Source organism: Pseudorca crassidens, chromosome 14 (genome assembly GCF_039906515.1).
Source record: "Pseudorca crassidens isolate mPseCra1 chromosome 14, mPseCra1.hap1, whole genome shotgun sequence".
Classification (NCBI taxonomy): domain Eukaryota; kingdom Metazoa; phylum Chordata; class Mammalia; order Artiodactyla; family Delphinidae; genus Pseudorca; species Pseudorca crassidens.
This window is the reverse complement of record NC_090309.1, coordinates 26,576,528-26,592,045: the sequence shown is the minus strand read 5'-3', so window position 1 is coordinate 26,592,045 and position 15,518 is coordinate 26,576,528. Positions and strand designations below refer to the sequence as shown.

The 15,518-nt window shown below is 38.4% G+C and overlaps 1 protein-coding gene across 1 annotated transcript; it reads left to right on the top strand.

Moving 5' to 3' along the window:
• Nucleotides 1-6,901: 6,901 nt before the first annotated feature.
• Nucleotides 6,902-7,302, top strand: LOC137205615 (large ribosomal subunit protein eL42-like). The gene has a single exon (XM_067703894.1). The coding sequence runs from the start codon at nt 6,921-6,923 to the stop codon at nt 7,239-7,241; it is 321 nt and encodes a 106-aa protein (XP_067559995.1). The 5' UTR covers nt 6,902-6,920; the 3' UTR covers nt 7,242-7,302.
• The last annotated feature ends 8,216 nt before the right edge of the window (nt 7,303-15,518 follow it).

Sequence of the window (15,518 nt, the reverse complement as noted above, 5' to 3'; positions counted from 1 at the left end):
GTTGGCTGGTGCCTTCAAACAGGTGTTTTCAGGTTTTATCCTAGGGGGAGGATCATTGAGATGCTGAGAAGACATTTTACTAAATCCAACTCCCAATTAATAACTCTTAATAAACGTTTGGTGGAACAATACTTCCATAATATGTAAAATAATGCATATTATATTGAATTCTATTTAATGGGGAAATGCTAGATCATGATCCTCAATGACACATTGGGAACATGCTTCAGTATTACCTGTGTAATTAACAGAACACAGTTGCCTGGGTGCCACCTCAGATTTAATGAATTAGAACTTGTGAGGGTTGTAGGGATGGTTAAGAACACTGAGCTAGAGGCATTCTCATTAAAGACAAGGATGCCAGTTGTAAGAGCAACACATTAAACATTGTTCTGAAAGTTCTAAATAGTGTAATAAAAATAAGAACCTAAATAAAATGTAGAAATATTGGTTTAAATAAATACGATTTTCAGATGATATGCTATCTACTCAAAAAAAAAACCCGTCAAACTAATGAGATAGTTTAGCAAGATGACTAGATATGTGTGTATAATAATATATTATATATGTATATAATAAAATGCAAGTTTCCTATATGTCAGTAATCAGATAGAAAATATAACAAAAATGTTAATATAGTAGCATCAAAAAACATAAAAACCTAGTTTGAAAAACAGAACTGTGCAAGGTCTATATGAGGAAAACCTTGAGATGTTATTAAGGGACATAAAGAAAGTTTTGAATAAATGGAAATACATACAATTATGTAAAGGTATAGATGTTTTCTAAATTAATATGTAGGGAATTCCCTGGTGGTCCATTGGTTAGGGCTTCAGGCTTCATGCTTCCACAGCAGGGGGCATGGGTTCAATCCAATCCCTTGTCGGGGAATTAAGATCCCACATGCTGTGCAGCCAAAAATACATAAATGCGTTAATTAATTAATTAATATGTAAATTCAATATAACCAATTAGGATCTCAACTCTTTCAGGGGATATGGTGAGAGAATTTCACAAAATGACTTTAAAGTTTTTCTGGAGAATAAATAAGCAATAATAACAGAGAAATATTTGAAAGAGAATAACAGTGCAATATTTACTTCAGCAGATATTAAAACCTAGAGCTATATTTAAAATGCTGAGATACTGATGCAGAAATGGGCAAATAAAGGAAGACAGTAGAATATAGAAAGAGAGAATATTTTAAATCATGGAGATGGTGTTGACTAGTTTATAAATGATGTTGCCTAGTTAACAAAATGCTGGTAATAGCTTTGAAGGAAGAGAGAAGACAGGGGAGTTTGATCCCTATCTCTTGTTTACATTAGAATAGATTTCAGCTGGATTAAATAAAGATTTCAATATAATAATGAAATAATGAAAGTGCCAGAATAAAATGTAGGTGAATATATAATTATGAGTAGAGGAATTTTTTTAAACGTGGCCCCAAGATACATACCATGAAGGATAAACAGATATTATTACATCAAAAGTTAAAGCTTTATCAGAGTAGCGTCTACCTTGGGAGGATTATCAACTGGGAGAGGTTACATGGAAACCTGATGTGGGTAATGATTATACGGGTATAAAGACTCACTGAGCACTTAAAATTTGTGTACTTTTCTAAATGTATGTTATCCTTCAATTTAAAAACACTTTAAGTAAAACTTCCTTTTTTAAAAAGATACCATGAAAATAATTTTAAAAGAAACGACAAACTAGGAATAACTATTTGTAACATTCACGGCATACAAAATGTTAATTAATATCTTAAGTATATAAAGAATTATTATAAATCAATAAGAAACAATTAGGCACGCTAATAAAAATGCAAAAAAACCTCACAGGCAATTTACAAAAGAAGAAATACAAATTGACAATAAACAAGAAAATATGTATAACTCACTAATAACCAAATAAATGCAAATTTAAACCCAGTACAGCACTATTTTTCACCTATTAGATTGTGAAGGTTAAAAGGTTTGATGCTCCACACTGAAGAAAGAGGCAACAGCTATCCATAAAACAGTCCTCTCACCAAAAATATTAAAACCCACGCAGGCTACACAGGGATGCTCCCACATAAAAATAGCCCTCCAAGACCACAGGAGATAATTGTTTCTCCTAAACTCATAGAATAAGAGAAATATAAGCAAAATGAAGAAGCAGAGGAACCACTCCCAATTAAAAGATCAAGAGAATTCCCTGAAAGAATAAAAAATGAAACAGACCTCTTCAGTCTAATAGACATGAGTTCAAAAAGGAGATAATAAAAATACTGAAGGAATTAAGAAAAGCTATTGACAGAAATGCAGATTCCTGTAAAAAAAGGAACCAGAAACTGTAAAGAGGAGCCAAAAAAAGTAGAAAACTCATTTGCCAAGACAAAACCTGAGCTAAAGGCAATAAATAGCAGATTGAATAATGCAGAAGAATGAATAAGTGATCTGGAAGATAGAATTATGGAAATCAACCAATCAGAACACAAAGACAAAAGAAAAAAATGAAAACAGTCTAAGAGACCTATGGGATAATGTAAAGTGTGACAAACTATGCGTAATAGGGATCCCAAAAGGAGAACAAAGAGGAAAGGGATCAAAAATGTATTTGAAGGAATTATGGCTGAAAACTTCCCAAACCTAAAGAAGGAAACAGATATTCAGGTACAGGAAGCACAGAGGGTCCCAAACAAGATGAACCTAAACAGACCTACCAAGATATATTATAATTAAAATGGCCAAAGTTAAAGAGAGGATTCTAAAGGCTGCAAGAGAAAAACAAAGAGTTAATTACAGGGGAACCCCCATAAAGCTATCAGCTGATTTCGCTACAGAAATGTGGCAGACCAGAAGGGAGTGGCAAGGTATATTCAAAGTCCTGAAAGGGAAAAATCTACAACCTAGGATACTCTACCCAGCAAGATTATCATTTAGAATAGAAGGAGAGATAAAGAATTTCTAAGACAAGCAAAAACTAAAAGAATACAGCAATACTAAACCTATCATAAAAGAAGTAATGAAAAGTTTTCTAAAGGGGTGGGATAGGGAGGGTGGGAGGGAGGCTCAAGGGGGAGGGGATATGGGGACATGTGTATGCATATGACTGATTCGCTTTGTTGTGCAACAGAAACTAACACAGTATTGTGAAGCAATTATACTCCAATAAAGATCTATTTAAAAAAATAGAAAAGAAGCAAGAGTCTATAGGTTAGAGAATATCACAATTGGAAAGTTAATCACTTAAATAAGCCAGTATACAGATTAAAAAAATATATAAGATAAATTTTTGTGAAAGCAATAACCAAAATGAATAGCAAAAGGATAAACATGAAAATGTAAAAGAGGACATCAAAATCATAAAATGTAAGGGATGACAGTAAGAAAATGTAGATGATTTTTTTTTTTTAGAATGTGTTTGAGCCTATATGACTATCAGTCTAAAGCAAGTAGATATAGTAGTGGGTTAACATACTTGAAAAACAAGGTAACCACAAATCAAAAACACAATAGATTCACAAAAACCAAAAAGAAGAGAACGCAAGCATAATACAAAAGAAAATCATCAAACCAAAACCAAATCAAACCAAACCAAAAGGAAAAACAGAAAGATAACGAAAGGAGCAAAGAAGAAATAAAAAATCAGCTGGAAAACAAGGTTTAAAATGACAATAAATACATATCTATCAATAATTACCTTAAATGTCAATGGACTAAATACTCCAATCAAAAGACACAGAGTGGCAGATTGGATTAAAAAACAAGAGCCTACAGTATGCTGCCTACAAGAAACCCACTTTAGGGCAAAGGACACACATAGATTGAAAGTGAGGGGATGGAAAAAGATATTTCATGCAAGTGGAAATGACAAGGAAGCAGAGGTCACAATACTCATATCAGACAAAACAGACTTTAAAACAAAGGCCATAAAAAGATTTTAAAAAAAGAGAGCTCCAAACCAAGATCTAACAGGACTCAAGAATTCTAATGAATTCAGGTATAACTCTAAAGTGGTGAAGGAGGTTTCAGGCATAGTTTGATTAAACTATCCCTTAAACACATCCAACTCCCCTTGCTGTGAAACAATGATTATCTGGCAACTTCTGATAGTCTGGATCAAGGGTTGGTTGGCAAACTGTTTCTTAAAGGGCCAGATAGTAAATATTCTAGGCTTGCAGGCCACTTGGTCTCTGTCACAGCCAATCAACTCTACTGTTGTAGCACAAAGCAGCCAGAGACAGTGCATAAACATGGGAATGGCAGAATTCCAAGAAGACGTTATTTGCAAAAACAGGTGGCCAGCCTGAGGGCTGTAGTTTGCCAACCTGTGGTCTAGATGGGGAACAATATTCCTTTCATTTTAAAGAGAATTTGGGTTTATCAACAATATCAACAGTAGTTTATACTTATTACCAAGTAATACATGGAACAGAACATCAATCACCCAACTGCTAATGTGATCAGCGAACCAGTCAATTCAGTGTGAGTAGACAGAATTCTGGATTTTGATCCTCACAGCACCTACAAGAGGCCCAAGGTGGGCAGCCAGTATACCTCCCTATCTGAGATCCTATGGCTACAACCGAGTAGATGTAAGAATGAGCTCTAAGAACCCAGAAGTCACCATATTGGCACCACTAAAAAAATGGCAGTTTGGAATAAAAATTGAGGGAATGTCAGTCAGTACAAAATCATCCCAACAATCAGTAAAATCCTCTAATGGGTGGTGACAAAAATTCAATAACATGTTTGTAGAAGAAAGATATCAAGTATAAAAAGTGGCAAACCAAATTCTGGTCCCCAAAGAGGCCTTAATACTAATTCTAGAAACTAATGATTAAAATAAAATGGTGAAATAAAATGTGAGGGCATTAGTATAATTTGTCACTCTTCATCGCGGTGTGCGGGCCTCTCACTATCGCGGCCTCTCTTGTTGCAGAGCACAGGCTCCAGACGCGCAGGCTCAGCAACCGTGGCCCACGGGCCCAGTTGCTCCACAGGATGTGGGATCCTCCCAGACCAGGGCTCGAACCTGTGTCCCTTCCTTGGCAGGCAGACTCTCAACCACAGCGCCACCAGGGAAGCCCATATACATTTTTAAATGTGTATTCTACTTAACCAAGAAATTTCTCCTTTTGGAATGATCTAAGGATATAATCCCATAGGTACCCACACATAAGTAAAAGCATATTCATCACAGTATTGTTTATAATAGTGACAAAGTGGAAACTACTTATTACAGTCAATCAGTAAAGGGTAGTTTGATAAATACATTGAAATATATGCAGCTAATAAAGTGGATAATGATGAAAATCTATGTTTATGGACACAGAAAAAATAAGAAATTCCAAGACATTTTGTTTAGTGATTAAAAGTGGGATTTATTTATTTCTTCATTTAACAGATGTTTCTTGAGGGCCCACATGTGTCAGGTCCTCCTGTAGTCATGGAGGATACAGCAATGAGCAAAAAAGCAAAGAACTTGTTGCCTTTCTAGAGTTGATATTCTAGTGGCAAATGAAAGATAATAAAAAGTGAAATAAATTATGCGGCATATAAAGCAGTGTGTACAGTACTATAAATGTGTATTTGTATTGAAAAATATCTGTTCATAATGGTTGTCTGGATGGTGGGGATTTTTATCTTCCATTTCATACATTTTCTTTTTTTTTCTTGAAATGTTTTGAACTCCTTTTAAAGCAGAAGACATCAATGAATTTCTATTTTGACAAAACATAAAAAGACAAAATTTTATTTTAAAGAGTGTCTGGATAAATGAGATATGCTGTTTCCTTCCTTCAGAGAAATTGAAACATCAACAACTGTGAAATGGGAGAAATTTTTTGACATTATAAATAAGTGCTCACCTCAATACATAAGGCAAATACTAACAGCCATAAAAGGGAAAATCGACAGTAACACATTCATAGTAGGGGACTTTAACACTCCACTTTCACCAATGGACAGATCATCCAAAATGAAAATAAATAAGGAAACACAAGCTTTAAATGATACATTAAACAAGATGGACTTAATTGATATTTATAGGACATTCCATCAAAAACAACAGAATACACATTTTTCTCAAGTGCTCACGGAACATTCCACAGGATAGTTCATATCTTGGGTCACAAATAAAGCCATGGTAAATTTAAGAAAATTGAAATTGTATCAAGTATCTTTTCCGACCACAATGCTATGAGACTAGATATCAATTACAGGAAAAGATCTCTACAAAATACAAACACATGGAGGCTAAATAATACACTACTTAATAACGAAGTGATCACTGAAGAAATTAAAGAGGAAATAAAAAGATACCTAGAAACAAATGACAATGGAGACACGACAACCCAAAACCTATGGAATGCAGCAAAAGCAGTTCTAAGAGGGAAGTTTATAGCAATACAATCGTACCTTAAGAAACAGGAAACATCTCGAATAAACAACCTAACCTTGCACCTAAAGCAATTAGAGAAAGAAGAACAAGAAGAACCCCAAAGTTAGCAGAAGGAAAGAAATCATAAAGATCAGATCAGAAATAAATGAAAAAGAAATGAAGGATAGCAAAGATCAATAAAACTAAAGCTGGTTCTTTGAGAAGATAAACCAAATTGATAAACCATTAGCCAGACTCATCAAGAAAAAAAGGGAGAAGACTCAAATCAATAGAATTAGAAATGAAAAAGGAGAAGTAACAACTGACACTGCAGAAACACAAAGGATCATGAGAGATTACTACTAGCAACTCTATGCCAATAAAATGGACCACCTGGAAGAAATGGACAAATTCTTAGAAATGCACAACCTGACAAGACTGAATCAGGAAGAAATAGAAAATATGAACAGACCAATCACAAGCACTGAAATTGAAACTGTGATTAAAAATCTTCCAACAGCCGTGCTGATAGCGCTGTCGAAAACATGGTGAACGTTCCTAAAACCCGCCGGACTTTCTGTAAGAAGTGTGGCAAGCACCAACCCCACAAAGTGACACAGTACAAGAAGGGCAAGGATTCTCTGTATACCCAGGGAAAGCGGCGTTATGACAGAAAGAAGAGTGGCTATGGTGGGCGGACTAAGCCGATTTTCCGGAAAAAGGCTAAAACTACAAAGAAGATTGTGCTGAGGCTTGAATGTGTTGATACTAACAGCAGATTTAAGAAAATGCTGGCTATTAAGAGATGCAAGCATTTTGAGCTGGGAGGAGATAAGAAGAGAAAGGGCCAAGTGATCCAGTTCTGAGCTTCATATTTTGTTTTGTTATGAAGGCAATAAACATTTGAGATTGTTAAAAAAAAAAAAATCTTCCAACAAACAAAAGCCCAGGACCAGATGGCTTCACAGGCGAATTCTATCAAACATTTAGAGAAGAGCTAACACCTATCCTTCTCAAACTCTTCCAAAATATAGCAGAGGGAGGAACACTCCCAAACTCATTCTACGAGGCCACCATCACCCTGATATCAAAACCAGACAAGGATGTCACAAAGAAAGAAAACTACAGGCCAATATCACTGATGAACATAGATGCAAAAATCCTCAACAAAATACTAGCAAACAGAATCCAACAGCACATTAAACGGATCATACACCATGATCAAGTGGGGTTTATTCCAGGAATGCAAGGATTCTTCAATATACGCAAATCAATCTACGTGATACACCATATTAATAAACTGAAGGAGAAAAACCATGTGATCATCTCAATAGATGCAGAGAAAGCTTTCGACAAAATTCAACACCTATTTATGATAAAAACCCTCCAGAAAGTAGGCATAGGGGGAACTTTCCTCCACATAATAAAGGCCATATATGACAAACCCACAGCCAACATCGTCCACGATGGTGAAAAGCTGAAAGCATTTCCTCTAAGATCAGGAACATGACAAGGTTGCCCACTCTCACCCCTCTTATTCAACATAGTTTTGGAAGTTTTAGCCACAGCAATCAGAGAAGGAAAAGAAATAAAAGCAATCCAAATCGGAAAAGAAGAAGTAAAGCTGTCACTGTTTGCAGATGACATGATACTATACATAGAGAATCCTAAAGATGCTACCAGAAAACTACTAGAGCTAATCAATGAATTTGGTAAAGTATCAGGATAGAAAATTAATGAACAGAAATCTCTGGCATTCCTATACACTAATGATGAAAAATCTGAAAGTGAAATCAAGAAAACACTCCCGTTTACCATTGCAACAAAAAGAATAAAATATCTAGGAATAAACCTACTTAAGGAGACAAAAGACCTGTATGCAGAAAATTATAAAACACTGATGAAAGAAATTAAAGGTGATACAAATAGATGGACAGATATACCATGCTCTTGGGTTGGAAGAATCAACATTGTGAAAATGACTCTACTACCCAAAGCAATCTACAGATTCAATGCAATCCCTATCAAACTATCACTGGCATTTTTCACAGAACTAGAACAAAAAAATTTCACAATTTGTATGGAAACACAAAAGACTCCGAATGGCCAAAGTAATCTTGAGAACGAAAAATGGAACTGGAGGATTCAGGCTCCCTGACTTCAGACTATACTTCAAGGCTACAGTAATCAAGACACTATGGTACTGGCACAAAAACAGAAAGATAGATCAATGGAACAGGATAGAAAGCCCAGACATAAACCCACATACATATGGTCACCTTATCTTTGATAAAGGAGGCAGGAATGTACAGTGGAGAAAGGACAGCCTCTTCAATAAGTGGTGCTGGGAAAACTGGACAGGTACATGTAAAAGTATGAGATTAGATCACTCCCTAACACCAAACACAAAAATAATCTCAAAATGGATTAAAGACCTAAATGTAAGGCCAGAAACTATCAAACTCTTAGAGGAAAACATAGGCAGAACATTCTGTGACATAAATCACAGCAAGATCCTTTTTGATCCACCTCCTAGAGAAATGGAAATAAAAACAAAAATAAACAAATGGGACTTAATGTAAATTCAAAGCTTTTGCATAGCAAAGGAAACCACAAACAAGACCAAAAGACAACCCTCAGAATGGGAGAAAATATTTGCAAATGATGCAACTGACAAAGGATTAATCTTCAAAACATACAAGCAACTCATGCAGCCTAATATCGAAAGAACAAACAACCCAATCCAAAAATGGGCTGAAGACCTAAATAGACATTTCTCCAAAGAAGATATACAGATTGCCAACAAACACATGAAAGAATGCTCAGCATCATTAATCATTAGAGAAATGCAAATCAAAACTACAATGAGATATCATCTCACACCAGTCAGAATGGCCATCATCAAAAAACCTAGAAACAATAAATGCTGGAGAGGGTGTGGAGAAAAGGGAACACTCTTGCACTGCTGGTGGGAATGTGAATTGGTACAGCCACTATGGAGAACAGTTTGGAGGTTCCTTAAAAAACTACAAATAGAACTACCATATGACCCAGCAATCCCACTACTGGGCATATACCCTGAGAAAACCATAATTCAAAAAGAGTCATGTACCAAAATGTTCATTGCAGCTCTATTTACAATAGCCTGGAGATGGAAACAACCTAAGTGTCCATCATCGGATGAATGGATAAAGAAGATGTGGCACATATATACAATGGAATATTACTCAGCCATACAAAGAAACGAAATTGAGCTATTTGTAATGAGGTGGATGGACCTAGAGTCTGTCATACAGAGTGAAGTAAGTCAGAAAGAGAAAGACAAATACTGTATGCTATCACATATATATGGAATCTAAGAAAAAAAAAAAAGGTCATGAAGAAGCTAGGGGTAAGATGAGAATAAAGACACAGACCTACTAGAGCATGGACTTGAGGATATGGAGAGGGGGAAGGGTAAGCTGTGACAAAGCGAGAGAGTGGCATGGACATATATACACTACCAAACGTAAAATAGATAGCTAGGGGGAAGCAGCCGCATAGCACAGGGAGATCAGCTCGGTGCTTTTTGACCACCTAGAGGGGTGGGATAGGGAGGGTGGGAGGGAGGGAGACGCAAGAGGGAAGAGATATGGGAACATATGTATATGTATAACTGATTCACTTTGTTATAAAGCAGAAACTAACATACCATTGTAAAGTAATTATACTCCAATAAAGATGTAAAAAATAAATAAATAAAATCAAAAAAAAATAATAAGTGCTCAAATGTAAATCGAAACCACAATGATGCAGAGCAGTAGGAACTCTCATTCATTGCTGGTGAGAATGCAAAATGGTACAGCCACTTTGGAAGGCAGTTTGAAGTTTCTTACGAAACTAAACATACTCTCACCATATGATCCAGAAATCACACTCCTGGGATCTACTCAAATGAGTTGAAAATGTTATGTACACACAAAAACCTGCTCGAGGATGTTTAGAGCAGCTTTATTCATAATTAACAAAACTTGGAAGCATCAAGATGTCCTTCAGTAGGTGAATGGATAAATAAACTGTGGTACATCCAGAGCAAAGAATATTATTCACTACTAAAAAGAAAGCAGGGGCTTCCCTGGTGGCACAGTGGTTCAGAATCTGCCTGCCAGTGCAGGGGACATGGGTTTGATCCCTGGTCCGGGAAGATCCCACATGCCGCGGAGCACCTAAGCCCGTGTGCCACAACTACTAAGCCTGCACTCTAGAGCCCATGTGCCACAACTGCTGAAGCCCACGTGCCTAGAGCCTGTGCTTCACAACAAGAGAAGCCACCGCAATGAGAAGCCTGCACACCGCAGCAAAGAGTAGACCCCGCTCGACGCAACTAGAGAAAAGCCCGCGCGCAGCAGTGAAGACCCAATGCAGCCAAAAATTAATTAATTAATTAATTTAAAAAAAGAAGAAATCAGCTATCAAACCATAAAAAGACATGAAGGAACCTTAAATGCATGTGACTAAGTGAAAGAAGCCAGTTTTAAAAGGTTACATACTATACAATGTAAACTATATGACATTCTGGAAAAGGCAAAACTATGGGGGCAATAAAAAGATCAGTGATTGGCAGGGTTTGGAGAGTGGGGAGGGATGAGTAAGTGGAGCACAGAGGATTTTTAGGACAATGATTCTGTCCTGTATGATACTATAATGATGGATACACGACATTATATATTTTCTAAACTTAGAGAACGTACAACACCAAAAGTGAACTCTAATGTAAACTTGGGGGTTAATGATATGTCATTGTATCAATAGGTTCATCAGTTTTAACACGTGTGCCACTCTAGTTGGGAGTGTGCTAGCGGGGAAAGCTATGCATGAGTAGTTGTAGGGGATATACGGAACCCTCTGTACATTCTGCTCAATTTTTCTGTAAACCTAAACTACTCTAAAAAATAAAGTCTGGGGCTTCCCTGGTGGCGCAGTGGTTGAGAGTCTGCCTGCCGGTGCAGGGGACACCGGTTCATGTCCCGGTCTGGGGGGATCCCACATGCCGGGGAGCAGCTGGGCCTGTGAGCCATGGCCACTGAGCCTGCGCGTCCGGAGCCTGTGCTCCGCAACGGGAGGGTCCACAGCAGTGAGAGGCCCGCGTACCGGAAAATAAAAAAAAATAAAAATAAATAAAGTCTGTTTAGTTTAAAAAACACACACACAATGATATGCCACTTCACATCCATTAGGACGGCAACTATCAAAAAGTGTTGGTGAAGGAAGTGGAGAAATTGGAACACTTGTGAGCAGTTGGTGGGAATATAAAATGGCGCAGCCGCTGTGGAAAACGGTGTGGCAGTTCCTGAAAAAGTTAAAAATGGAATTACCATGTGGTCCAGCAATTTCACTTCTGAGTATATACCCAAAAGAATTGAAAGCAGGGTCTTGAAGAGGTGTTCGTACATGCATGTTTATGGCAGCATTATTCACAGTAGCCAAGAAGTGGAAAAAACCCAACTGTCTTTCAACGGATGAATGGATATACAAAATGTGGTACATACATACAATGGAATATTACTCAGCCTTTAAAAGAAAGGACATTCTGACATGTGCTACACCATGGATGAACCTTGAGGACATTATGCTAAGTGAAATAAGCCAGTCACAAAAAGACATATACTGTATGATTCCAATTATATGAGGTACCCAGGATTGTCAAATCCAGACAGAAAGCAGAATGGTGGCTGTAAAGAGGAATAGGGAGTTGTAGTTTAATGGGTACAGAGTTTCAGTTCTGCAAGATGAAATCGTTCTGAAGATTGCACACAAAGTGAATATACTTATTAATACTGAAATGAACACTTAAAATTGTTAAAATGGTAAATTTTATGTTATGTGTATTTTACCACAATTAAAAATAAAATAGAAAATAAAAGAACTAAAGATGTTATGAAACACAGACACCAAAAAGGGAAAACATTTGATTAAACTCCAATAAGGCAAATGCTACCAGACAAAACCAAAAGGCAAATAAATGTTAAACTGGCAGGAAAATAATTGCAACCCTTGTGATAAACAAAAGGTTAATGGTATCACTAATGAAATATACCAAGAACTCTTAAAACTCAAGAAGATAAAGGCAAAACATCCAATAGAAAAATAAAGACATGAGCCAGCCATTCTCAGAGAAGGACCCCACCCCAAAAAGGTTTAATAACTGCCAAACATGTTCATTCTCATGAGTTATCAAATAATTTAGAATTTTAATTTTAAAACAAGAAGATGCTAAATTTCTCCTTTTGGATTAGGAAATGTTTAAAAGATGGCTAATTACCACATGGTTCTTTTGGGCACAAAGAGAGCCAGAGAAGCAAAGATGCTCAGTTGACCAACTGTCCACCAAAACAAACATCTTAAGATGCAAACACCTGTTTCCACATTTTCCTTTAAAAAAAACAAACAAACAAACCATTGAATGAATTTCTTTTATAATCGGGAAGAAAAAACTAAACCAATTCTTATGTGGTGAGTCACATGAAAATTAGCATGTTTCCAAAGGTAATAAACAAATGTAATGGACCAAAAAAAACCATTGACACTCAGGGTCTGAAAGAGTATGAAGAAGGAAATGTTCTCATACACTATTGGCAAGAGTGTAAACTAGTACAACCTTTTTGGAGGACAGTTTGGCCATTTCCATCAATATTTCAAATGTTCGTGCTTGATCAGACAATTCCACTTTGGAAAGTTACCATGTAGATATACTCACACACACACAGAAGGGCACAATTTATAAAGTTTTATTAACTGCAGCAATGTTTGCATAAGTGAAAAATTGGAAATGACTCAAGAGCCCATCAATAGAATATTGGTTAAAAATTTTATGTTAAAAAATATATATTATGGTATATCCCTACTATGGAAAACTATGTTAGGGTTTAAAAAATTATATGAACTGATTTGGACAGCCATCCAAGAGTATTATTAAGAGAACATGGGAAGTTTCAGAACAGTTGTAAAAACATATGTTATAACATAATCCTGTTTTTATAAAATAATATAAAAATTAGTTCAAAAAATCTAGGAAAAATCTGAAAGAATACACATCATACTGAAAGCATGTCTGAGCCATCTCTGACTCAGGTCTGTATGAAATTGTTGGAAACGATACACAATTTTGTATTCTTTGAATTTTTTGCATTATTTTTGAAACCAGGAGAAAAAATAAAGAAATAACTGTTTAAGGGTGGGATTCCTCATACTATAAAAAACTGAGTACCTCTGGCACCTGGTTTAACCTCTGGTCTCCTCCACCTCTTTTCTCTCTACCAAAGTCAAGGCAGACTCCACCTCCCTAAGCATTTCCTAAGGGCTTCAGTTAATTCAGATAGCTTTCCTCTGTGATCTCTGGACTGTTTCGACCCTGAACCACAACCAGTTCCCTTTGATTATAGGCTCTTTATTGTTTATAAGCGGATTGTGCCAACCAAGGTGTGAACATTCACCCTGGCCACAGTGCAGAATGATTAGAAGAGAATGGAGTCTCCCAAGGAGGGAGACTAGCGGGTAGCACACGACCTGGGCACTGGCTCTTAGCTACCCCGCCCAGTCAGGACTGACAGCACTGTGTCCCTGCTGGACATTTCCCACCTCATCTGTTGCCCTGCATGCCCCCCACCATCCACAGCGAGGGCTTTTTTAGGGACCAGAAAGACTCAGGGAAGCTTCCCAGGGAGCCTGGAATTTAGACTTGGTACTGAGCACTGAGGCCAATGGTCAAAAGATTAGTAAGTATACCTCATGATGGCTACGGTGTCCCTTCTCTACAGGGGCAGTCACAAGCCTCCATGAAAAGCCTTCCCTACTTCTTTCCTCTGGGTTCTCTAAGCAGTGGCCGCTCCTTACCCATACCTTTGCCTGCCTCAGTCCTTAGTTAATGGGCAAGACAGACCTACACCGAGCCATTGTGTCATGACACCCAAGCCCACTGAGAACTCCATGCAGTGTCTCCAAAGTGGGTGCAGTTGAGCCTGGTCTGGTGCAAGTCCAGGACAGCTAAAAGCCGAAGGGAAATGCCATCCATACCTGGGAAAGCAATCCCATGTGCCCTCCTCACCTGTTTCCCCTCACACAAGCTTCTAACCCCTGGCCTGAGTCACCTGGGGGCCCAGGACAGCGTAAGCAGGTATTCAATTCTTCTGGTGAAGGGTAGGTAGGGTAGGTATCCTGGACACCTGGGTGGGAGGGGAGAGGTTTGTAAAACACAGACGGCTGAGTCCTACCCCCAGGGTTTCTGATTCAGCCCATCTGGGTGAAACCTAAGGATCTGCATTTCTAACACGTTCCAGATCATGCAGTCGCTGCCTTCCAGTTGGCCTGGGGACCATACTTTGGGAACTGCTGGGTTTGAAGATGGGGTGGAGTCAGGAAGACCAGTCAGGAAGCTGTGCTGGACAGGACCAGAGCCAGAAGCAGAGCAGGGCCAGCAGGGATAGCAGGGAGGATGCAGAGCATTTCTGAGGGGAGGGGCACCAGAAAGGTGTGCAGGTGGGTGTGGGCATGAGGGAGAGCAAGGGGTCTAGACAACTCAGATTTCTAGCTTGAAGGACCGAGGGGAAGGACTCTGAAGTAGGGAACCCAGGAGGCACAGCAGCATCGAGGGTAGGGGACGAGGATTCTGTTTTGGAGGGTCATCTGGGTGGGGATGTCCAATAAGCAATCTGTAATTTTAGTCTGGATCAGGCAGGAGGCATTGGGACTGTGGGAATGTGGAGGTGAGAGTAATTGCCATAGAGCTGGTAGCGGCTAGCTTGGGAAATGAAGCAGCTACTCAGGAAGAGGACATGAGAAGAAGAGCAGGAACCTCAGGACTGTGGACAAGCCTACAAGCTTGCGAGTCTTATTAGGTGTGCCTCCACACTGAAGCAGCTACCTTGGGCTGTATTCCCAATGTTCAGGGACTGGCAGAGGGAATCCAGGAAGGAAAGGAGAAAGGAAGGAGACAATGAGGTTCCAGGGGAGGCTTCCGCTGTCCTGGGTCCCCAGGTGACTCAGCCCAGGGGTTAGGAGCTCGCGGTGGGTGGAGGCAGCAGGTGAGGAGGGCACGCAGGATTGCTTTCCCAGGTATGGATGGCTTTTCCCTTTGGCTTTTAGCTGTCCTGGGCTTGCACCAGACC